At 38.0% G+C, this 25943-nt stretch overlaps 1 protein-coding gene across 1 annotated transcript; it reads left to right on the top strand.

Moving 5' to 3' along the window:
• Positions 1–7471: 7471 nt before the first annotated feature.
• Positions 7472–25049, top strand: cdh31 (cadherin 31). Its single transcript, XM_084405407.1, has 16 exons — positions 7472–7792; positions 7921–8035; positions 9903–10153; positions 12178–12321; positions 12414–12569; positions 13845–13989; positions 14094–14266; positions 14349–14477; positions 14566–14751; positions 14833–15077; positions 18500–18645; positions 18717–18941; positions 19056–19277; positions 19821–19951; positions 23884–24027; positions 24429–25049. Exons 1-16 carry the CDS (start codon positions 7742–7744, stop codon positions 24633–24635), a joined length of 2670 nt encoding a protein of 889 aa, XP_084261533.1. The 5' UTR covers positions 7472–7741; the 3' UTR covers positions 24636–25049.
• Positions 25050–25943: the final 894 nt, after the last annotated feature.

The following is a 25943-nucleotide window of genomic DNA, read 5'->3' as shown; positions in this document are numbered from 1 at the left end:
CCGGGGGACAAAGAGATTGTCAAGAGAGGCTATTTAGTATCAACAAACGTTCTGGAGAAATGCGCTGTGTCACTGGAGTGACTCTATAAACACTCAAACCAAAAATTAATCAGACAGCAAAATAAAGTAAACTGTGACATATTATACCCCAAAATTCTTCATACAGAGAATACCAGTAACATTTATAAAAATTTGGGACCAAAAATGGTTCAGACACTTTGACCTGATCATGTTTTGCTGAAGTGTGCGACCTTTTTACACCACAGACAAAAAAAAAAAAAAGCATTGCTTGGTGATTGGTTGAGCTAAACTGGTATTATCTAATTGTGTAGTTAAATTTTTAACAGCTGACAGATATTCAACATAATTCATGTGTGAGACAGTCTAACAGAAGGATGGACAAAACCAGTCAAATATCAACTGATTTCATAACTCTCTGAGTTCTGCTCATATTTTATTACCATTTTCTAAACTAAGCGAATAAACTGGGATAATGTGAGAAGGTGTCTGAATAAATTTAGGTTTGACTATATATTATTGTGCAGTTTGGGTCTTGAAGAAATCACATTTCACTACCAGATAGATACACTTGAAGGATTTTATTAAAACATATGACAAGAGATGTCAGCAGCTATTTTGAAACAGAAAGGAGTGACAGAAAGGAGTGACTTGACGTCATAAATTCCCTCCCTGAGATCCGATAATCAGCCTTATATCTCCAGTATCTGCCTTGTGACATCACACAGTTTCCAGTATTTGGCTGACCTGAACTAAAGTCTCAGCTCTACTTCCTTGTTTTAAAAGCCCTGTCAGACCGTCTATGTTTGGCAGACTAGTATTGACTCAGGGGGAGGGTGTTTAATCTACATTAAGACAACTACATGCCTCTAGCTATAAGGCTCAGTAGGAGACGGGAGGTCCTCCAATGCATTTCTAAGTAACAAAAGGCCCTCCGCAACACAAGACCAGTCTTGTCCTATGGCTGTGAAACCAAGGTGTTATCAGCTGCTTTCTCTTCCAAATCTGGGAAGACGACGAGTCATGTGCTACACGAACACGACACCGCCAGCATATATGATACCGAAAGTTGTACAAGCATAAACATTTCATGGAGCCTAAAAGCCCTTCTTGGATAATGATGGGCTTTTAAGGCTGATGGACGCGAGAGGTCAATCGCTGTGGGAAGCACTGGAAGACACTCGAGCTGGAGTCCATGTTGACAAAGTTTAACAGAGTTCATATAGCCATTAACAAATAAGCAACATGCTGTACATTGCACTGGGTAAAAGCTCTCGTAATAGCATACAGTTGCATTCGTAATTATAAGCACAGGAAATATTGATCTGACTGGTCATAGTATCGAAGCAGAGCACTTTGAAGTGGATTGATAGTGTAATGCGGAACTGGTTTCGCATGGCGAGATAAGACACCATCCCCCATATGCTTTTAACTGAGCCTCGCCCAGCTTTATACACTCGCCAAACATCCACAAACTTGTTTGTTTAACCACATAACACAGCTCAGAGTGCATCCAAAGGTTTCTTCTCAGACAAATCCTATAGTTACGGTTATATTCAAAACTGTTGAAGTGATTATACTTGCCGTCTAGGGGAAAGAGTGCAACATGAAAGACTTTGAACAATGATTTATTTATTGACTTCATTTGGGACTTTTGATTCAGGAGCTGACTGGGCCAAAATAACAAAGGAATTTTTAACTTTTGAAGTGTTAAACAATATGAATTCTTGAATATTTGCCATTGATTTTTGATTCAGCTTAGCCAACAGTATATGGGAACCAAACAGCGTTTCATCTGGCGGCTGGCAGACAAGAGTACAGGATCTTTTCAAACAAAAACAGTTCAGAGTAATCATTAACTCGGACCTCCACTGCTGGCCTTGTAATGCATTAACCAGTGTAAATGATTTCACACTGAATGCTGTTTACTGTACATAAAACTACTGCCACAGGCGCTCAGCAAAAACTCTTCTTCACTTGCAATGAATCAGCTCAAAATATAATGGGCTTCCCTTGTGAAAATGCTTCTATTTTGCATTGAAATGATTTAATATCATGAGAAATTTTTATATGTGTTCAGGTCAGGTTAAGATAAACCTTTTTAGAGTATACTGTACTTCTTTTTACACTGCTCCCTTGAGGGTTAAGTTTAAGAAAGTGAGCGTAAGCTTCAGGTTGCCTACAATGATTGATTGAGTATTATATTTTTTAAAAAACGAGGTGGAGCAGTGCAAGTAATCTATTTTGTATGTCAAAACCTTTATGGATTTAATGAGAAATTTGATGTATAGATGTATTTGTCGGCTGGATAATTCACAGAATGCTATTATTATGCTGTTGTCAAACCCTATAGGCAAAGTGTGGTGCGATACCAGTCATCAATGAGAAAGTATTGGTATGATTGTCTACTTTAAATGTTTTGTGTTGTCTGTAATTTTGTGCAGGTTGTTGTATGTTTTCTTTCTAATGGACCATGAGTCTGGAAATAAAGTTGAATTGAACTGAATTAATATGCATTAATATGCATAAGAATTTGTATGTGTTAATCGCTTTTTTATTGCCAATGTGTGAAACAGCTTGTAAAGAAAATTAAGAAAGGAGACCTTCCCCGAGGTCGTCTATGAAAGCCTGTATAGGCAGATTTTTATGAGAAGGTCTCGGGGCATTTTTGCCGGGAAAATCAAAAAGATGTGACGTTTAATACGCTCGCGAACCTCTCTTCCGTTATATGGCAGAAGAAACGAATGTGTTCAGAATAATGTCGAAAGAGCCATTCTCTACTGTAATGTCAATGTGTCATGCAAAGAAAAGAGATTCATTCAAACTATAGTCTCATATATCCCAGATCTATGGAAGCTTGTTTCCGCCACAGCATAAAACATTTAAAATGATCATTTAATCTCACAATTTTGCAATTCTGACTTTATTTCTCAGAATTGCGTGATATAAACTCACAATTGCGTGTTATAAATATATAGCAATTCTGACTTTTTTCTCGCAATTGCGAGTTTATATCTCGCAATTCTGACTTAATAACACGTCTTTATTTCATGCAATTCTGAGATTAAAAAAAAAAAGTCTGAATACTGAGATAAAAAGTCGCAATTACCTTTTTTATTTTTTATTCTGTGGCGGAAACAAGCTTCCATAAAGATCTATACAGTCTATAGCTAGTCTCAAATTTATAATCAATCTATCATAACACTGTTATTTTAATTCACCTCATCTGTCGACATTATGAATCGCAGAGCTGGTTCAACAATATCCACATCGCTATGATCAGATGCTTTCTGAACTGCTGATTTCTCACCGCTGGCATTTTTGTTGTGTTTTTGTTGTTTTTGAAGCTGGCAGCACATATTTACATATTCATTCATACATATTCTCAGCAACATGGACACCGTTGGGATGTTTGTTAAAAGTATCAGTATTTCCATCTTCTTTTTACTTCTAAGCAAAGAACGAAAAAGTAAATGAGTAAATCCCGGTCCTGAAATACGTTCAGTCTCTTGTACATCCCGTGTGCACAAGCATAGACAGTAAAAGAAATGGACACAGCGACCCCATTGGATTCAACGGAGAAAAGTGAAGTCAATTAGAAGCACTTCTTCCTGATGGCTGAGCGTACTACGCAGACTCAAACTGAGCTTGACGACGTAGATGTGACGTGAGAAACCCGTCTGTCTTCTAGTAGCTGTGCCAAGAGAAATCTGAATCATTCCCTTCCGAAACTTGCAGAGACGGAGAGTGTGAGTAGGAGCTGTCCATGAGCTAGGAGCAGGAGCAACTTTTGCTAAGTATTCTGATTAATTATTTTGTCATTGTGCCTCCACGTCCCCCCGATTGCCCGCGAGCTTCTCCTCCTGTCCATACGGTAATCTCTCTACTGTGCGACAGAGATTCGCGTGGTTATGACGCAATCGTTAGCCTATTTTTACAAAAACTGCTTCTACGGGCCATAACGTAAGATACAAGGTAATGGAGCCTTTTATACATTTTCGTGTTTCTTTAGAAATAAATAATGGACAAATGGAGTCTTTAAACGCCTCAGATGTAAAGTTATTCGCTGTCAAAGTGACGCCAAAATGAATGGGAGTCAATGGGATGCTAACAGCAGGTGGGGGTCCGCTAATCAATGGCGGCCCCCGGGGAAGCTTCAGTTTTTTCTGAAAAATTACCCCCTTGTGCACGAGTCGCTGGCTGCAGTTCACTTTACGGCCAGTGGCGTCACTAATAACAAGGGTTTCTGAATTCTGTATATCTTTGAATAATATTATCTTTTTGAGAAAAAAATTACATTTCAGAATTCAGATATGTAGCCAAATCTTTATTATAAGACATTTATGAATTTCTCTTTTTTTTTTCTTCAAAATCCTAAAACTGTTTTAAGAAAGAGATGTCCTGTAATGTCATTCTCCCTTCCAAGTGCACTGATTAGCATTTGTAGCAACAAACATTTTTGTTAGTACGTTATGTCTGAACACAGTCAAAACACAACTACACATATTTAGACCTAATGTCAAGGACTAAAAACTGAAATTATGTATACAGTCAGCAATGATTAAGAGGCGCACACATTAAAATCAAGTAGCAATACTCGTGATATATTAACAAAACTCATATGTGACCCTGGACCACAAAACCAGTCACATGGGTCATTTAAAAAAAAAAAGTGAGATGTATACATCACCTGAAAGTTGAATAAATAAGCTTTGTTAGGATAGGACAATATATGTCCGAGATACAATCTGGAAACTGAGGGTGCAAACAAATCGAAACTGAGGAAATCGCCTTTAAAGTTGTCCATTTCTGTTCGCGATTCACTCAAAAAAATAAATGTTTTATATATTACGGAAGGAAATTTACAAAATATCTTCTTGGAACATGATCTTTACTTAATAGTCTAATGATTTTTGCCATTAAAGAAAAATCAATCATTTTGACCCACACAATGTATTGTTGGCTATTGCCACAAATATACCCGTGCGACTTGTGACTGGTTTTGTGGTCCAGGGTCACATATCATACTAAAAAACGAAGATGTGAAGATGCATTTCCAAATAAAAAAGGTTTCTCATGCCAAAAACGATCTCTCTCCGTTGGTTCGGTCTGGGAATATTATGCAGGCCTTGGTCACATTCTAGAGTATTTCATGTTTTCTCCTGCAATATTTGTCCTCTGGGGCTTATCAGCGACAGATAAGCAGACTCCAAACAAATGATTAACAAAACATGCATTGTCTTCCAAGGTGCTCAGATGAATTTCAAGCCTTGCACACAAATGCACACTGCATGTGGAAACACATCGATTTGTATTAAGCTTTGATTGACAAGTATATAAAACCTCACAACTACAAACTTAGACTAGGGTTGTCGTCATGCTGAAAAGACAGTGAGTCTCTACAAAGACAAAAATTAGAAAGACACATCAAAGCCAACTTCAGAACTGATAGCAATTAGTTCAACAGTTTCCCCAAGGATGAAGAACACAATGTGCTCCTTTGTATGTTTTCTTGTATAAAGGTCAACTGAATAACATTCATATTTTCGTGTTTTGTAAGAAGATCCAAACTCTCACAGTCAGAGTACAGCTTAGTGACCTAACTAACATTGTTAGATGAAAAACAGGCCATCCAGCAAAAAAAATGTAAAATTAACAATAAAAGAATGGGGTTGGTCTTGCTTGGAGAAACTTAATATCCTGATGCAGTTATTGAACTGAACTGAATCAACATTGAACTGACTCGAGCTGAATTATAGAAGCTTGTTTCCACCACGGAATAAGGGTTATTGCGGCTGTTTTATCTCACAATTCTGACTTTATTTTTCCTTGCAATTGTGAGATATAAACTTATAAAGTCAGAAATGTGAGATGTAAACACACAATTGTGTACAAATGTCAGAACTGTGGGCTGACTTTTTTCTCAAAATTGCAAGTTTACATCACACAATTTTGATTTTATAACTCACAACTGCAAGTTTATATCTTGCAATTCTGAGAAAAAAAGTCAGAAGTATGAGTTTATATCTCTCATTTCTTTAACTTATAAGTTTATAAAAAGAAAAGTCAGAATTGTGAGATAAAAAAAGTTGCAGAACCTTTTTTTTGTAGCAGAAACAAGCTTACGTAGTTTTCAGGACAGCTACGTATAGCTGAATTGAACTTGTTTCATAAAGAATGAGCTTTGCATTATTGAACAGAACTATCAACAACTGAAGAATAATGACACTATTGTTTTGCTACTTCTGCTTTACAGCAGAATTACACTCATATTTGATCAAATTTGCATCATTAATTCTGCTATTTTCTTGTTTATTGTGAAGCTGCTTTGAAAACATTTCTATTGAAGCATTAAAAAAATAAAGGTCACTTGACTTAAATTTGGACACATGGAAAAATATGCGTCATATATTTTAACTCTACATAGCGAATGATCTTACACTGACAAAAACAACAGATAGTCATATATATTTTTTCCAGAAAGACAATTATAATGATAATGGAGGAGCCAATATATCTTGTTGTTTACAAAAAGAAAAGAAGAGCACAAAGATAGAACGGATAAATACACTTTCTCCTTGGAAACCATAGGCTAATTTTTTACCACGCTCAGTTGGAAACAAAATACTTATGGTTTCATGATCACATTGGAAACTCATGATCAAACTCAACACTAAAGGAGAAAATAAAAACAATCTTTGGTGGCCTGAGGCATCCCAAGCTGGACAGAAAGCAAGAAAGAGGCACCCGAAATTAGTTATGGATATCTGGGTAAACCGTTAAATTAATAACTACATTATAGGGTCGGTAATATAATACAAAGCAAGCATTATAGACCATGTTAGCGAGGTTATTATTGAGGCATTGTGTGGGAAGAGGTCGGATGACTCTTGGAAAGTCATAACCATTGTATTACTAATCTTAAAGTAAATCATCAGGGTCACAAGAAATACCAATCGAATAAGTAAGCTAACATGGGAGATGTGCAATATGGTTTACTGAAATCTAAGCTATTTTTGCTATTTCTTCACATGACCATATTGTGAATGGGATTGCGAAAATAATGCACTATTTGTATACTGTATGGGCAGACGGCACTGACATAGGCTACATGGTGTATTAAGTTTTCATTTTGTATGGTCTATAAACAGTTTCTCTTTCCAAAACCTACATTTTCATGTATTTGTTAACAGAAACATAGTATATTTTGATTAATGTGGGCTATTAGTTTCAGTAAATCGAGGCTAGTTCTTTCAGTCCACCAGTAGTTTCATCATCGTTATCAATTTCATCATCAGCAGACAGAGGATGTGTCTGAGGGGATTTTTCAGTGTAAAACTATGAAAGGAGTTCTTCAGTTCAGCAACATGAGTGAGCAGTTGAACAAATAGTCTTTTAAAGAGTTAATTGTGTGGGATGATATGCAGGATGTTTGAGAAGCGCAGCGTTTCGATATTTCACACGAAGTTCACTAATCCGGGGATTTTCGAGCTGTTTTTTATTTTTACCTGTGTGTTTGCCTCGAATAGTTACCCATATTTGGACATGGTAATTACCGGATGGGCGAGGTCACCTGGCTGCTGACGTCAGAGCAGAAATACCTGCTGGAAACCATTTCCTCAATTTGCTGCTGTTGAGAGGTTGGAAAAAGCAGCAGCTCTTTAATTAAAAGCCTCGAAAGAATAAAAAGCTGAAGGATTTTGTGTGGATTGTGGCGTGTCGAATGGCTTGTGTGGGGATTGTGCGATTAGGAGTTATACTTTTTCTCTTTCAGGTAAGTTTTATTTTATTTTTTTTGGTCTGGCGTCGAGTTGTGGACCTAAACGGTCGCGCGCCTTCGGACACTAACGGCTTGGTTTATTTGTAAAATGTTTTATTTGTTGATCTTATTTTTGTAACTAGGTATTTCCGTGTGGATATACGGAGGATTTGACATGTACACCTGGGTTTGAGTCGGAAACAGTAGTTTTAAAAGTGCACAGAGATCACCTTCACAGGGGGAAAAGACTAGGAAGAGGTAGGTCAATACAAATCTCTTTACAACACTGAAGCGTTTTCAAAATGTTATTAAATATTCAAATATAACGCGAAGTACGCTAATTCAAAAATGCTATGTGTGGTCTATGCTAGCGTCTTCGTTAAATCTGGTCTCACCTCAAGTTTAATTGTTGTGCCTCGAGTTTCGTCAAAAGTCGGTGTGGTCGAACATTGTTTTACAGCACTTATTTAATTCAACCTATTTCGATTCTTTACCTTAGACATTTATTAGATCTAACAGTTAGAGACTTTAACCTCTTAAAGATATAGGCAAGTTAGTACCTTGTTTTTGTTTCCTGGTGACAAAGCAAAGAGTTTGTATTTGTGCAGGTTAAACTGTTGTTTTTCTATGCTACACTTAGGGGTTAACTCCACAAATGTTGAATTAAATCACATTTTAGTTCTCTCATTTGTCAGGATGTGAGGTGTTTAGTTAAAGTCTCTGTATGAAATATCATGCTTCAGTAAACCTGCAGGTGTTGTGAAATTCAGATGATCTCATCCTGAGTTTCTGTGGGAGTGAAACCAGGAGATCAGGGTCAACAAAACATTTAAGATTTAGCCTATCACTTTCTTTTTTTCTTTTCAATCATTGAAATATATAAACCCAGTTATATTTGGTTTGGTCATACCCAGTGCTTTATTAGCCACAGTGTTCATTAAGTGTAAGAATTCCTATTTAATGCATTGAATCAGGTACTTTCCATGAGCGGTGATTCAACTTAGTTTCGATTTTTATGCCCTCATCTCCTCAAGCATTGTAATTTAGTCATTTTTCTAGAGCCATTATGTGAGTTAATACAGCATTATATTCTGATTTATTCTTTCATATTAACTTTTTATATATAAAAAAAAAAAAATCCTTTTTGTTTGGACATTAACCAGTCTTTGGTTTCATATTGCAATAGATCTGTAAGTTTACCTCTGTACATCTTGAAAGGACTTTCCTTTTATTGTCCCACTAATGGTGGCGTATTTCTAAGAGCTGATTGGTTTCACCACTTCCGACCTCTAATGGATGCACTATTAGCCATTGCAAAACCTCTGTATAACTGGATAGTGGTTGTTTAAATGAATTATGCTGTAGTTTTGGGAAAAGGATTGACACAGTAAGCATCATTCTGAAGTTGTTTGGCATAAACTAAAACATGCATGTAAGCTCTACCACATCCAAACAAACATTGAACGTGTTGCAATTATTTTATTTTTTTATCAGTGTTTCAGAATTTTTTTCGCAACACTTTACGCCCTTATGTATAATGCATTATGAAAGTGTTTTTAATGCAGTAATTCTGCCTTGTAATGCACCTTATAATGCATTGTATGTTCTCATGAATAATTGTAACCACAATTATAATACATTATACTTCATTGAACGCACCTTTAGAAAGAAACGTGCATTAAAACACATGACAAACGACCAATTTCAGATTCTGCAAATATTATAATGCATTTTAACTTTGGTCACAATTATTTATGAAACGATATAAGTAAAGTGTTACCCTTTTTTGGTCCCATCCATGAGGCTCTCAAACTCTTTCATGAGACCAGAAATGTATATTATAAAGTGGCCGATTGGCCGTTATTACAGTGAATCACTTAATGCTGTGGTAAAACATGTGGCAACAAGTCGTTTTTGAATGATGAAATGAAAGTGAAGTGAAACGAGTAAAGCTTATGTGGAAATATGACTGGTGTACCGCTAGAAGTTTCAGCATATCAGTTGATACTTTATTACTTTCCTAAAGAAAAGTTCATTTTTTTTTATTTTATTATAACATCACATTGAAGTCATAGCTTGAGTTTGTTCTACCTGTCTTACGTTTATGCACCTTTCCCTCCCTCAGTTCCTTTCACTAGTTGCGATGGAAGAACAAGAACGCTCTTCCAGTCCTCTGACAGGCGGTTTGATGTGGACACGGATGGGGCTGTAACGCTGAAGAGACAAGTGACTCTTCATGAAGGCCACAAGGTGTTTTCTGTGGACGCTTGGGACTCCAGTGGCAAGAAGCACACGGTATCTGTCAGAGTTGAGCGTGTCCATCAGCATCATGAGGACCATCACATGGACACGGTCATGAACATCTCCTCTCCACAGGTACAAACTAGTTCCTTCCAGAAACTGCTGTCAGTACAGTACAAGCCTGACCTCTATTGGACACTTCTGTTTTTATGTGTGCTACTTTACTATCACACTTTAAATGGGCATATTCAGCTACCAAATTATGTGTTTTTACAAATTATTATTGGAGGCCTGTGTTAAATTCATGATTTTCCAATACAATCATTAAAGATTGAATATAGAGCACTGTTCTATATTCTTAATCTTAAAGGTAATTTAATCACAAAATTACAATTGTTTTGCATCAAGTGCGGTTTACTAATAATGCATGTTTATTTCTTGGAGTTAAACATTTCTGTTAAAATCCAGTTAAAATGTACAGTTTTAATAGTAACATGCAAAAAGCTTATACAAGGTATACAAGTTTTACTTGTTTTCTGCGCAATTCAGTTGCAGTGTAAAGGGGTCATGAATTGAGAGCGATAATTTTTTTTCATCTTTTGACATAAGAGGTCATTGTACTATAAAAATATCCTGTAAGCTGCAGAACTCAACTTCCTCATTAGTCCAAAAACAGCTTTTATTGAAACCAAGCTCAGAAAATGACTCTTTCTGATTTTGTCATTATAGTGTGACGAAAGACTGTAGTGCTGCAGCCATCCTTTGCCAACTAAAACAAGGGAAACTCAGTTCTTAAACTTTGTTTGCCACAGACAAGACTTATAAAAGCATATGCTAACAATGTGAAACATTTATGTGCATTACATATGTTTCAGCTATGTAAGGAGATTTCAACATCGGGAGTTTTTAAAACCAATTCACATGTGAAATGGCGGGGACATTGAACATTTTAATATGCACGCAAATTTTAATATGATAGCCAATCATGGCAGTGGGCGTTTACCTCAAGTCTTTAATGTGACTCCTATAAAAAGTGTTCAAAAGATGGGGTCAAACACAGGATAGAAAATGGATTTACTTCTAAATTAGGATGTTTTTTGATGTAGTAATCTTGATATGTGGACTTTAAAAACACATCTTTAAAGGGGCCATGAGCTGCATTTATATTTTTATTTTATTTATAGAAGAAAAATGAAACATTATGAGACTTTACTTTATTTTTTATTTATTTTTTACTTATTTTATTTATAGAGACTACAGTACAAAAAAGTAGTGCCAAACATATGACATTTATTTCTTGATTTGATATGTTAAAGTAGTTATTTCGTAATGTCTAAATATAAATTCAAAAGCAAAACATGAAAATTTGCCACTGAGTGTTAGTTTTCCTACATCTTGAAACTTTTAGTGTTATAAATGGGGACGATCGTCAAAGGATGAAGAAATTATGTTTTTAGTGATCTCATTAAAAATAACATTTAAATCGGATGATATTTAGAGCTTTGAAGTGCTGGAAAAAGTTGAGGCACTTTAATAAGACTTTAATAAGTGCTTTAAGTTCACTCTCAAACAGTAGTAAGAACCCTCAGATTAATATTGTAAAAACATTTGACTATTTCTGCCACAATACCATGGTTACAGTTAGCGTTACTACAATAGTGAATCCATGGTGATTCGTGGATTGAAAAGCCATCTATAACTTGTTCATTCATGGCACAATGCTTCTCCTGCTTTCCATGTCAACATTTTTTGATCTGATATGATTTATAAAACAGAATTCTGTGCTGAAATTGGCCTTTATTGATACTGTGGTGAATTCAAGCACTTTCTCACTGGATCTCCCAGCGCTGTGTACTAACGGTGTCACATGATCGAGATCGGCCCACGAGTAAACCTGTTGTGTGCTTTTCTATTATTGGTAGATGACTGGTTTCTTTCTGCTTTCGTTTAATTTGTTTCTCATATGCAACTGAAACGGCAGCTTTTATCAGTTGGGCAACATGGTGGTGGTACCAGTGTGACCTCTAACAAAATTGAGTTGCACTGGTGGAAAAAATGGTGCAAAATGCCACCATTTAGTCGCAGTCTGGAGCCCTGAAATATACGATGTACAGCGAGCCAAGAAACAATGTCGCTCATTGTCATTTACTAAATTTCAGATGGAATCTCCCGCTGATGATCTGGTTCTGATGTTTCCAAAGTCATCTTCAACGGGTCTGAAGAGACAAAAGAGAGGTTGGGTTATTCCTCCATTCAATGTACCTGAGGAAGGCAGAGGTCCTTTCCCAGAGAAACTGGTCCAGGTGAGAAAGTCATGAAGGGAATGTTCAAAATGAGATTGAGAAAGAGGTTTGTCTGTTATTGACTTTGTTCTCTTATATCTTTCTGTATTTAGATACAGTCGGATTATTCTAAGGAACTTCAGATGGAATACAAGATCACAGGTGAAGGAGCGGATCAGGAGCCTAAGGGGACTTTTACTATAGAAAGATTATCAGGGAATCTGTATGTGACTCGGCCACTCGACAGAGAGAAAAAAGCTTCATACAAAGTAAGTTGATTTTAGGTCTCTAACTTTTAAAATCAGCAGATAGTTCTTGGTGCATTTTTAATGTTAGGTTTTTTTTTAGAGATGCACCGATTACAATTTTCTAGGCCATTTCCGATTTTTCATTGACTTTGACCTGCCGATACCGATTTTAGCCGATTCCGATTAAATTTTTTTCTAACCACTTTACAGCACACACAAATATTTATTTTCGATCTTTTCTTTAACCCTTTCACACATAAGTGAAAATATTCTAACTGGCGTAATGTTTCCATGGCGACGCGTCACGCAATACACCGCAGCCACAATAATACTGTATGACAGATGTGTCGCTTTTATTTCACTTTTCCTTTTTTATTCAAAATATTCACAAACTTGCTTACCATGTCATCAACTAGCCTATATGATATTCCGATTCTCAAATACGTGTAAGTGAGTGTGTTTGGTCGTTTAAAAACCTTTCTAAATAATCTTGATCTATAATATGAGATGGGCGCCGCAATGTTGTCCTGTCAGTCGGATTTACAGCACGTGAATTCATCAGTTTCTCCCGAAATAAATGCAAGAAAGTGGCCGGTGAACTGAGAAGTATAGAGTAAACTTTATAGCTAACGTTACTTCCACTATGTTTATCTGATGAATAGCAAATTATATTTGAATAGATTGTTATTGCTGCCTCCACAGACATCAGTGTGTATTTTACAAACTCCAAATGTATTGTTTTACTCGTGCTTATGTATATTTAAATATCTGAAACCTAAAATAAACATTATGAGGTTGAAAACACTGCTTAGTTGTGATATATGACAGCGCTGAGCGCATCCGACTCTGGCTCAGCGCCAGCCAACGCGCGAAAGCACAGTCTGAATCTGGCAGTTATGCGACGTCACTGAACATCTAAATGTGGCACCGTAAGTTACTCTCAGGGGCACAGACATACAAATCCCATATATGAGACCGTACCGCTCAAAAGGTTAATCATGCGGCGCCCGAGTGCATTTGACCGGCATAAAATCGGCGTATGTCAGACTGACCGGCCGGTCGCCGGTCATGGCCGATCACGTGAAAATCGGCCAATTCCGGTCACCAGCCGATCAATCGGTGCATCTCTAGTTTTTTTCCTTTTTTTCCTTTGTAATTTGTACATCTACTAAAATATTAAGTGTTTTCTCAAACTACACTTGCATATTGATGTCAAAGCTAACACACATGGACTAAAAGACACAACCTCAGATATTTGTCTCTTTAATATGCCTGTATTTCTGCTCCTGTCTTTAGCTTGTAGCTCATGCGACTGGAGTTGGTGTGAATATTGTAGAAGCGCCAATGGAAATTATTGTAAATGTGCAGGACCAAAATGATAATAAGCCTGTTTTTACACACAATCCATTCAATGGAAATGTTCCTGAAGCTTCTGATATAGGTAGGTGTATGATGAAGTTTCTTAAAATGTTTTTAGCAGTTTTTTTCTTTTTCAAATGCCTCTTCAGTTTCACCAAATCAGTCTTTCTTCTTCTCTCACTGAAGGTCATGAGTTTATGACAGTCACAGCCACTGATGCAGATGATCCAAATACTTACAATGGTATTGTCACTTACTCAATCGTCAAGCAAGATCCACAATTGCCAAAACCAGACCTGTTTACAATCAACCCTGTTACTGGAGGAATTCGTGTGAATGCTTTAGGCTTGGACAAAGAGGTGAGAAATGATGAATGGATCTCACACTGGTGAAGAATGATTTCATGTAAACAAACTCACCTGAAAACATCTTTCTTTTCAGACATATTCCAGATATACTGTGTTAATTACGGCTACTGACATGAATGGAAAAGGTTATGTAACCACTGGCACAGCTGTTATTACTGTGACTGACAGCAATGATAACGCACCTCAGTTTGAGCAAACCACGGTAATATATATATATATTAATAAATTCAGAATGTTATAAGCATTTTAACTTTATTTGTACTTATTTACACCACATCTCTTTGTTTTAGCACACTGTATCTGTCCCAGAGAATAAAGTAGGGGCTGAAGTGGCCAGACTTGCAGTTACTGATGGAGATGAACCTGGATCTCCTGCCTGGTCAACCAAATATAAGATTATTGGCGGTGACAAGAGTGGGTTTTTCAATGTCAGTACTGGACCCAGCCAGCTAGAGGGCATCATCACCACTGTAAAGGTACTGTGTGTTGCTCATGTGTTTCCACAGGCAATTGGTTGTGATGTTCCTTTAGTAAAAGATGCTTTCTTTTCCATTCAGCCCCTGGACTTTGAGAAGAACAAGCAATTCATTCTGTCTGTGATTGTTGAGAACGATGATCCATTTGTTGGTTCTTTGGCCACTTCCACTGCCACAGTCACGGTGAATGTAGAAGATGTGAATGAGCCTCCGGAGTTTAATCCAAAGGAGAAGGTTATCTTCAAACGTGAAGATTCACCAGTTGATAGTGAATTGGTTACTTATAAAGCCACTGATCCAGACACCGCAAAATCACAGAAGATAACGTAAGAAATGTTGCAAATCATTTTATCCCCTCTTGAGTTTCATTCCATTTGAAAATTGACTGCTTTCTCTAGAGCAGTGGTTCTCAACAAGGGGGGCGCAAATTGTTTTGAAGAAAAAATGCACAGACTGGACATCATTTGGTTACTGAATGTATTTTATTGCGCTTCACGCAGAATGCATATAGATAAAAAAATAAAAAACACTGCATAAAACCCAGCTGGCTCTCCAGAGGTCGGGTTTTACATCGCTGCTACGAATTGTGTTCAGAGGTGAAGATGTTTCTTGATGCGAAGTCCGACCTTGTGCGGTACCTGGACGACCCCCTGTGGTTGGCGCAGTAGCCATACCTTGTAGACATTTTCGACAGGTTGAATTTATTGAACACATCAATGCCAACATCAAAGTCCGTGCAATCGTTGGCGTTCGTTGGATCCAAATTGGATCTTTGCCGGCTAATTAATAAAAATGTTGCATGTTTCCCAACTCCGCTGACTGTGCAAGAGACAGGGATAAATATATCTTTCCTTTGATTAACACAGCCGCTCAACATGTTGAAGGACTGAAACAACAATTTGGCCATTATTTCAGTGAGGATGGGGATTTGCTTGGGTCAGAGATCCCTTCAGTTGCCCAGGAAAAGGCCTTTCAGTTGACATTAGTCATATTAAAGCATGACACTAGATTGCAACACCTCAATAGCTCTTGCTCTATGGACTTAATATCCTCAGTTAAAGGTACAATATGCAAGAATTTTGCATTAAAATATCCCATAATCTCAAGGCCAGTGTTATATATTTTGTTAAGTTGATTACTTATAATATCCCAAATGTTTCCAACTACTTTTAAGTGAGAAAATTGCGATTTTTAACCAAGGAAACGGGCTGTTAGAGCAGGGGGGAGCTGGGAGTCGCCAGTCAATTGCGTCATATCCGCGTTACCCTCGTTTTCCGCTCGTACTGCGTGGAGTCCTGGACAAATGCGGAAGTTGTAGTTGTAGCGTCTATCAAGCAACACACGTTAGCTTGTTTCTTGCAGTCGTTATGGAACACAATTATTCTTTACCGATTGCAGCTGGTTCTGTCGACAAAGTATGCTTAATCTTATATTTTCCAAATGTAGCATTCGGTAATAGTTATGTTTATGTAAGGGAAGTATTATTGCTTTAGATTTGTGTTTAGTTTGACATTGTTTATCACGTCTGGTGTTTATGGCCATGTAAATAAATATAGCATGTGTTATACATAAAGATTAATCAGTATTTTGGCAAATGATGTGTGTATGTTCGAATGTACTTTTACAACAATTGTTTAGAACACGTAAAACTGCGGTGCGTTATCACAACAATGAATTCGACATACAGTAACATCTATGATAACCAATGTAGTATTAAACCTTACTTTTCTTGCGGTTAATTCATTTTAATGAAATAAAAGTGTGAGGTTCAAGAGTAAGGAAGGAAGAAGACAGGGGTCGGCGTGACTGGGACTCGTACTTTATTAAAAATAAAGCAAAACAAACAAAAGTCGTGCACAACGCGCATTCACCGTGGCAACCGCGACGGCACAAAACAGTTCAAAAATGAGAGCTCAGATCCACCGGTTTTCTTTCTCTGCGTCCAATTTTCTCTCCAGTCTCTCTCTCTCGTTCCAGCGCGGCTTATAAGCGGTCTCTCCACACGGATCACTGCAATAAGACACAGGTGTTCGTCATTTGCACTTGACCTACTTGCGGGACGCTCGTCTCTTCTCTCTCCCATTACAGACCGCGCTGAACCACGCCCCCCTCGCCACAAAAAGCATGTCATTATAAAAAAAGAACTTAGCCTCATCCATGAACATGATTTTTCGATTCCCGTCTGACTAATTTACATCCACGGTGGAGTTTAAAACGACAGTTCCCATCATTCCACGCTCCTTCACATCGTCATCAAGCTACGCCGTTGTTGTTTGGAATGTAGCGCCCTCTAGCGGCAAAATTCTTGCATATTGTAGCTTTAAATTACTACTACTATTCACCTCAACTTATCTGCGAGGCTGGGTTTTCAAAATTCACTGCCTTGAAAACCAAGTAGCCTACAGACATCGGCTCCATGTGGAGGATGACATAAGGCTTGCACTGTCCAATACTGAACCGCAAATTGTGCTTTTTTTTTTTTTTTTTTTTTTTTGTAAAAGTGCCTCATGATGGGGGAGGCTTGGGGGGTTTGTTCCAAAAGGTTGAGAACCTCTGCTCTAGATATTCAGATCTTTTAGCAAACCAATGTCCACAGACAAATCTGAGAACCACCTTAGCAACTATCTACCTATTCCAATGTCAAATCTCTCATACGCAGAATTCAAATCATAGCATGCCTGTATATCCTTTAGTGTTGCACGGTGCACCGATACTTCAAAAGTATCGCGATTCTCGGAAATTAAAAATGTCACGATACCTAAAAAAAGGCCGTCGACACACTGGATGCGTGGCGTGAGCGTCTCAGCTGCGTGGCGTGTCCGTTTTTTATTTCTGCTCCCATGTTAACAGGTTAGAGCTAGCACACTGCCTGCGTGATGAAAACGCGTGCATGCTAGAAATAGAACCGACGCTTTTCACGCGACATGCAAGCGTGTTGGAAGCGTTTCCAGGCAAAATAGAATAGGAAAAGATGTTTCTATGTCATTTTAACACGAATACATATTAATAAATGACGTTTTGATGTTTGAAAGTCTCTAATTTTTGACAAATGCAGATATAAATGTAATTTAAAAAAAAATATTATTGATTTTCAAATACTGCACCTCTCAATACAGAACGAAATATTCCGTAGCCTATTTTGCCGTCAATACTGCCGACGTTGTCTTTGCTCCTATATATTTGTTTAACATGAAGTATAGGCCTTCCACAACTCTCTCCCCATATGTCAAATATATCACCAATGAGGCTTATCATACGTTACCAATATTAAACATTGTTTAATATCGCTGTTCATATTTTTATTCAAAGTTCAGAATCAAGATAAAGTTATTACCGGTAACTCTTATGTTTCTTATGATAACTGAGATAATGCTGCTAAATTTATTTTTTTACCTTGAATGTCATTGCTCTAATTTATTTTTTATATTTTTATATTTCATATTTTGTTCATATGTTTAATATATGTGCTGTTCATATGTTCATTTATTAGTGTTATATTAGAATGTTGTCCTGGTTTTAAAATAAAGCACAGCAATGATATTTGAGAGTGATACTTTTCCTGAAAAGGGAGAAACAAAGTATCGAAATCGCAATTCTTGACTTGGTATCGGTATCGAAACAATAATTTTGGTATCGTGACAACACTAATATTTTTTTGAACTTCAAAAGATTTTAAACTTCCAGGCAAGACTCAAGTTATTATTGGTGAACATTTCTAGTTTTAACCTGTATGTTTGGTTCCTTCCAGGTATAAAATTGGCACTGATCCTGCCGGCTGGCTGAGTGTTACTCCAGACACTGGAGTTATTAAAGTCAGGAGCCTTATGGATAGAGAATCTACCTATGTCAAAGATGGCAAATACAGAGCTGTCATTTTGGCCGTGGATAATGATGGTAATTTGTGTTTCCTTTTTTAAGGGGAGAATTATTGCTGGCCTTTTTCTGATGTCTGTGCTTGTGTGCAGGTGAAGCTCCAGCAACTGGCACAGGAACCCTGGTAATTGAATTGGAGGATGTAAATGACAACGCTCCTGTCATCAGTGAAAGGAATATAAGAATGTGCAATCGTGGTTCAGTCCCAGTGCTTCTCTCTATAACGGACAAAGATGGACCTCCTTTCGCTGGTCCCTTTAGAGTTGAGACCTACGGAGAAACCAGTAAAAACTGGTCCACCTCGATGAATGACACATGTGAGCAATTACTAATGTTTTAAAGAGATATTAATCTCATTCTTTCCTACGTTACACATTGAAATATGTCTTTCTTGGTATACATGTCTAACTATTATAATGTGCCCATTTTAGCAACTGGAGTCTTTCTGACACTAAAGTTTGCATTGGAGCAGGGTGACTACAATGTTGTCCTGAAAGTTATTGATCAGGGTGGGATGGATCAGGAAAGCACCATTCAAGCAAGAGTGTGTGACTGCGAAGGAGAAGCAGGGGAATGTGTTGACAAAGCAGCGCTAGCAGGAGTGCCATTATCTGGAGTTCTGGGAATCCTGGGAGCAATCTTGCTTCTGCTATGTATGTAATTTCTCCCATGCCTTTGTGTGTGCATGTAGTTGGTCTTCCAAGTTTTGTATGCATTCAGAAAGTTCAGTGTTCCCCACAGGATAGAACGTTGTACACTTTAAAGAGAAATTCATCAATCTGATCACTTTGAGATTTCAAAATCAAGAGCTCCAACCCATATTCAGTGTGCAGACTGAACAAAGAAAAAGTCTGACGTGAACCTGAACTTTATCACGCTTTTTGGTTTGTTTGACAGCAATGGTGCAAAACACATTTAAATACCTTTTGTTATTATAAGAAGTTAAAATATATTTAATGGCCGCCACAGTCTAGTCAACGTATGGGAAACACTGTACATTATACTGCAGAAAAGGAGTCTCAATGCTAGCAATTTTTTCCAAACATATTCACTCTTTGAATTGAACTCCCATAAGATCAATAGTAATCTAATTTTCCTTGACCTCTTTAGAGTCCCTATTCAATCTTTCTTGGTTCAGTATTACTGCTGAATCCTTTAGGTTTGCTGTGTTAAGTTGTGCTTCTTTTTTCCCACAGTGCTCGCTCTTCTTCTGCTCTTGTTCATGAGGAGGAAAAGTAGTTCCAAAAAAGAACCCCTCCTTCCTGAAGATGATATAAGGGACAACATCTACTATTATGATGAGGAAGGTGGTGGAGAAGATGATCAGGTTGGTTTTCATTTGAAATACTATAAGGTAGGGCTAAAAAAAAAAAAAAAATTAATCGATTTTCATTTTTACGAAACAATATTGATTCTTAAATCCCAAGAATCGATTAGTCATCCTGTTTTCAGTTGATGAATGAATTGAACATTGTTGCGTGCATCCTATCCAATAAATGGCAATAATCTTTGTGCTTTGTTATTATTGATATGAAACGAAGTCTCAGATTTCAAATTACGCCCATTTTCTTAAGAAATTCAAAAACATAATTACCGTTTTGGCGCTGTGGCGTGAGATCGCTCTGGCTCAGCTTAAGAGAAGCAGCAGCGCATGTGACCTTCTCTCCCGCCTTAATACCAGTTACAGCATGAAATAAACATGAATGAGCATCTGAAAGTGTTAAGAGTACAACGTATCGAAGTCCGTATCATGTGACATGGAATCGCTCAATCAGTGTTTCAACCGTGGAAAGACGTTAGTAAATGTCATGTAACGTCACATTTACCTCAGAAAAAACATATCCAGTGGCCATAAACTCATTAGTCAGCTAGAAAAATTAACTCAAGAGATGAGCATTTTGTTAAATATATGCACCATATTACATATTCATCAATTTTCATATTCAATATTTAATGCATGTTTGAATAAATCTGGAAAGTTTATGACAGCCACCATTTAATTTTTTATATAGTTTCATCATAAAAATAAATAAAAGTATATTTTAAGTGTTTGTATACGAATCCAGTTAATTTTTACCTTCAATATTATACTAGGCTAATGAAGCCTATAGGCTACAACTGACTCCCATAGTTTACAATAATAGTTAAGAGATTTGTTTTCCTTGAGAAAATTTGCAATGTATTTTACCTGATATCCAAAATCAATGTTGAATCGAAATCGAAGCGAATTGCAAGCTTGTGAATCAAAATCGAATCAAATTGTGAAATTTGTGTTAATACCCAGCCCTATTATAAGGGGGTTTATCAGTTTTTAATGGTTGAGTTTAATTGGTTCATTGGTACCTGAAAATTGAGTCAAACTTGCTTTTGGACAAGCAACATGTCTTTTTATAATCTCCATCTTTACAGTATAAGCATTTGTGAAGCTCTAAGTTAAAAGGGTGCCCTCAGAAAGTGCTTATGGGGCCTAATTCAAGGTCCAGTGATTCACTACCTGAACCGCTGTGGTGCTCGTGCTAAAACATTAAGGACCCTCAGGGACTCCGATCCTTGTGTAAAGAGATAATCAAATTAAAGGCCATAACTTGTACCAAGATCTACAAATGGGACAAGCAAAGTCTCTTTCAGGAGATCTTAAACTTGCAAATTTTAAATGGGGGAATCGTTAAATAGCTTAATGTAATTGCTTTTTAAACTTCAAAAGGTGATTTCATTGTAAATGAGAGCACTGCACGTTTCAAAGTTATCACGTGTTTGCCTGCCCTTCCAATCTTAATAGTTTATGGTAAATTAACTTGGTTTTCTGAGGCTTGGCTTGAGCTCTGAACACAACCAAAGGTTCTTAGTAGAGAAAAAAAAAAGAGGGAAATGGAGGTAGAGATGGGGAGGTGGAGGATTGCTGTAAGAACTTCAAGGACGGCATAGTGACGACTGCTTGTAAATACCGATGAGCCAAAACTTTGACCACCTGTCTAATATCCCATTCTTCCACGTGCTGCCAAAACCGCACCGACCTGCCAAGGTGTGGACTCCAGTATCTGGCACTGAAACATGAGCAGCAGATCCTTATGATCTTGTAGGTTGTGAGGTAGAGCCACCATGGATTTAACTTGTGGGTCCAGCACATCCCACAGATGCTCAATTGGATTGATATCTTGGGAATTGAGGACACCTTGAACTCATGTTTCTCAAACCATTCCTGTAAAATGTGGTAGAATGAGACCTCAATCCTGCCGACGGAGGCCTTTTCCACCAGGGAACAGTGTCAGGAAAGGCTGTACCTGGTCTGTAGCAATGTTGTTTAGGTAGGTGGCACGTGTCAAATGTACGTCCACATGAATGGCTGGACCTAGTGTTTCCCAGCAGAACATTGCTCAGAGCATCTCTCTCTACTGGCTTGTTGCCGTCCCACAGTGGATCCTGGTGCCATCACTTTCCCAGGTCAACAGCGCACACATACATGGCCTTCCACGTGATGCAATAGGGGACTCAATTGGATTGATCTCTGGAGAATTTGGAGGCCAGGGCAGCACCTTGAACTCTTCATGTTTCTCAAACCATTCCTGAACAATGTGTGCTGTGTGGCAGGGTACCATATTCTGTTGGAGGCCACTTCCACTGGGAACACTGTCAGGAAGGGCTGTACCTGGTCTGCAACAATATGTAGGTAGTTGGCATGTCAAGTTTACGTCCACTTGAATGGCCGGATCCAGTGTTTCCCAGCAGAGTTTGATGCCATGACATATTCCTCCCAGAACATTAACATTTTTGTGACTTGTACCACAGTAGACCTTCTGTTGGCTCAGACCATAAAGGGGTAGCATTCGTTGCCCTTGTCTATTGATGAGCCTTGAGTGCCCAACACCCTGTTTTGCCGGTTTGTGGTTTGTCCCTCCTCGGACCACTGGTAAATCCTCACCACTGCTGACTGGGAGCAACCCACAAGCCTTGCCGTTTTAGAGATACTCTGACCCAGTCTCCGTGCCATAAACATTTGGCCCTTGTCAAAGTTGATCTTTATTTGTTGCCCATTTTTCCTGCATCATGATTACAAAAACTGATTGTTTGCTTGCCATCTAATTTGTTCCGACCTTAATATGTGGACTTGTTAGGATATGATCAATGATATTTGATTTGCCTGTGACTGGTCAATTTTTGGCTCATCAGTGTAAGCTCGTGAAGATTGACCGCACTGAATGATTGGGCTCCTCCCAAGGTTATGCTTGGAACTTCAGTTATGCCATGAGATTGCCTAATTTTGACTCGTCTCTTAAGAGGTTAAGCATTTTATAAAACTGTCTTTGCTAAAACCTGACCCTGCCCATATGGCCGTCTTGACATTGCATCACACAATACAAGATCACGTGGTGATAATCGTCTGCTTAAGCCTTGCTCAGATCACGATCACTTAACTAGCATTGTTGACCGTAGCGAGCTCCGATCTGGCTGCGATCCGGAGGATTTTACTGCAAAGCTTTGAAGTTTATTTGCAACTGTGAAATCCAGCCAAAAGTCTACTTGTGTGAGTTTGCCTCAAGTCTGACTCAAATTGATGCAAGCAATCTATAGTTATGCATTTTACTAGAGGTTCTGACAATGTTAATTGCTCAGTTTCATTTAATCTGGTTGAATGAATGATTCAAGGACTCTCTCAAAGATTTCACCTACTGGTGTAACAATGTAATTGATAGACTATTAATTTGAAGCATCGAGTTACTTTCAAAAGGTACAATGAAAACGCTACGGTAGGCATCAGTGTTTATATCCGAGCTATAAACATTTATCCCAGTACTTCTGTGATTGTGACTGTTTGTGAAGTTGTTTGATACCCATACATAAATGATCTTAACAATGGTTTAATAGGCATAGGTCATGTGGGTATTTGAATTGAGCTTGATCTTTTAACGATTAATTGTGCAGCTGTAGTTTGCAGAGCTCCACTCGCAGTGACTTGTCTAATGAATGAGCATTATAAAAAGGAAATAACATGGTAACCCAGGACTCCAGACGCTCTTAGTGTGAATGCTTGATGCATACCTGCGGTTGCAGTTACGCCCCAGACAGCAACATGGTGTCGGCCCACATCTGGGCGACATGATTTCCACACTGCCCAGATGTGGGCCGGATCTGTTGCTGTCTGGTGCTGATGTTAATGTGCTGTAAATGCAAGGTTTGTGAAAATGTAGTAACATACTAACCAACTGTCTGCTGGTGTGTAGTAATTGGTTGGCTACTTTATCCAATACTCTTTCTGCGCAGGACTTTGATTTGAGCGTGCTGCATCGAGGCTTGGACAACAGACCTGACGTGTTCAGAAATGATGTGGCGCCCACTTATATGACGGCACCTCAGTTTAGACCCCGGCCCACCAACCCTGATGAGATTGGCGCGTTCATTGATGATGTAAGTGATTTTGTTACTTATTAAACCTCAAGAGAATTCCTGTTAAACCTCAATTAAGAGAATTATTTTTAAAGCAAGATCAAAGTATCAGAGATGAACTGATGTATCGGCCTATAATCGGTATCGGCCGATTAAAGCTATTATTTTTGCCATTGACCGATTGTTTAAAACCAGCCGATGATCAAAAGAGTGTGGAAAAACGGAAAAAAGAAACGGCTCTGGGTCATTCATAAAATGACGCGTTTACTCGGCACTGTTGTAAAATGTCTTCAAATTGGAGTCAAGGTCACGGAGACACCTGTCAAGGTTTATTTACCAGTAAGGTCGTTCTGGCTATTTTACGGTAGCTTACCGGGATTGCTGTGGGAAAGGGGCTAACGACTCTATTCTTTGTCCGGTAGAATCTGAATGCTGCGGATAACGACCCCACCGCTCCGCCCTACGACTCTCTCCTGGTGTTCGACTATGAAGGAGGCGGCTCAGACGCGGGTTCGCTCAGCTCCCTCAACTCCTCCAGCTCAGGAGGAGACCAGGACTACAACTTCATCAATGACTGGGGCCCTCGCTTCAAGAAGCTGGCAGACATGTATGGAGGAGGAGACGATTAAGACTCTATTTGTTTTTTTTTTGTTCATTTCTCTCTCTCTACAAGAAGAGATGGTTTAAAAGTGCACAATATGAGAATTTTTATAGTTCACTTTATGGTCTGCTGATTTGAATGTTTAAAGTTGGAGCTGTAAAAATAGCACTGTTCACCTGTCAACATAAAGGAAATATTCTTAAGTGTTTTCTTCTCATGGGAGCAGTCTAGGCAGGAACGTGGCTTTTTTTCTTTTTTTTTTGTTGTAAAAGAAGCTCCCAATTCAAAAGACATTCAATGTTTGTTCGGATTGCTCTGTGGGGAAGAAGCCGTAATGCCGCTTAAGATGTTTGTCCCAAATTTGTTTGCCCAGTATATTTTATGAAATGTAACGGTTATGTTTTTACAACTTCTTTGGCATTAAAGATTGATCTAAACTAAAGCATGAATTATACTGTAAATTTACTTTTTTTTTTTTTTGAAAGCACTGAATTTTCAAAAACTTTTTGTATGATATATGTCTCTTTTTCTGTCCTTTTCCCCCTCAGCTGCAATATTAATTGCATCATGTATGCTTTTATTTCTTTTATATAGTTATATGGTTGTTTCAGAATTACATTTTTACACTGATGCTTATTTCCCTTTTTTTAATTAAATTACTTTTACTGTTTTTGTTTCCAAGTGTTCACTCTATAACACACTTCACAAACACTGGCTAAATTTTTTTTTTTTTTTTTAAGTCTGCATGAAACCTTTGCAATTAACTTGGCTTGAGAAAGCCAACTTACTGAAATTATATTTAAACAACTTCTTCTGAGACTAAAATTCTGTAACTCTTAGAGCTTTCAAGCTAGAACATCCAAACCCAGATCAGTCTGTTCTGACTTAGTGTGCTTAATCTTAATCTAATATTGTGGTTTTCCTAAAAATGTGAATTAAAAATCATACATTTCCCATAGGCTTGCATGTGCATACATCAAATGTGTCAAGACTGTTAAAATTGGCTCGAGGTCATGGTGCAAAGGACCCTAGGTTGAAATTACCCTGAACCATCCCTTTAAATACGTTTTCCAAATGTCTCCTCTCTCTCCCCCCTCCCTAAATAGTCCAATGGAAACTGCAGAGGGACCCAAATCGCAAGTCTCACCCCATCTAGTGAACAGAACCATATTGTGTGACTGACTGAAAATGTCGGGATGTAGTTTGTTGGTTTGTAAAACTTGCAGAAAAATGTACATGAGTGTCAAGGATCACAGATCTGCTGATGCGAAATGTTTAAGGTAACAATACTGTCAAGAAAACATGAATAACTCACTGCTCTTGAGGGCAGTTAACG

This window comes from Rutilus rutilus, assembly GCF_951802725.1.
Source record: "Rutilus rutilus genome assembly, chromosome: 3".
In the NCBI taxonomy this organism is placed as follows: Eukaryota; Metazoa; Chordata; class Actinopteri; order Cypriniformes; family Leuciscidae; genus Rutilus; species Rutilus rutilus.
Note: the sequence above shows the minus strand (reverse complement) of the source record. Positions and strands in the feature narration are given on the sequence as shown.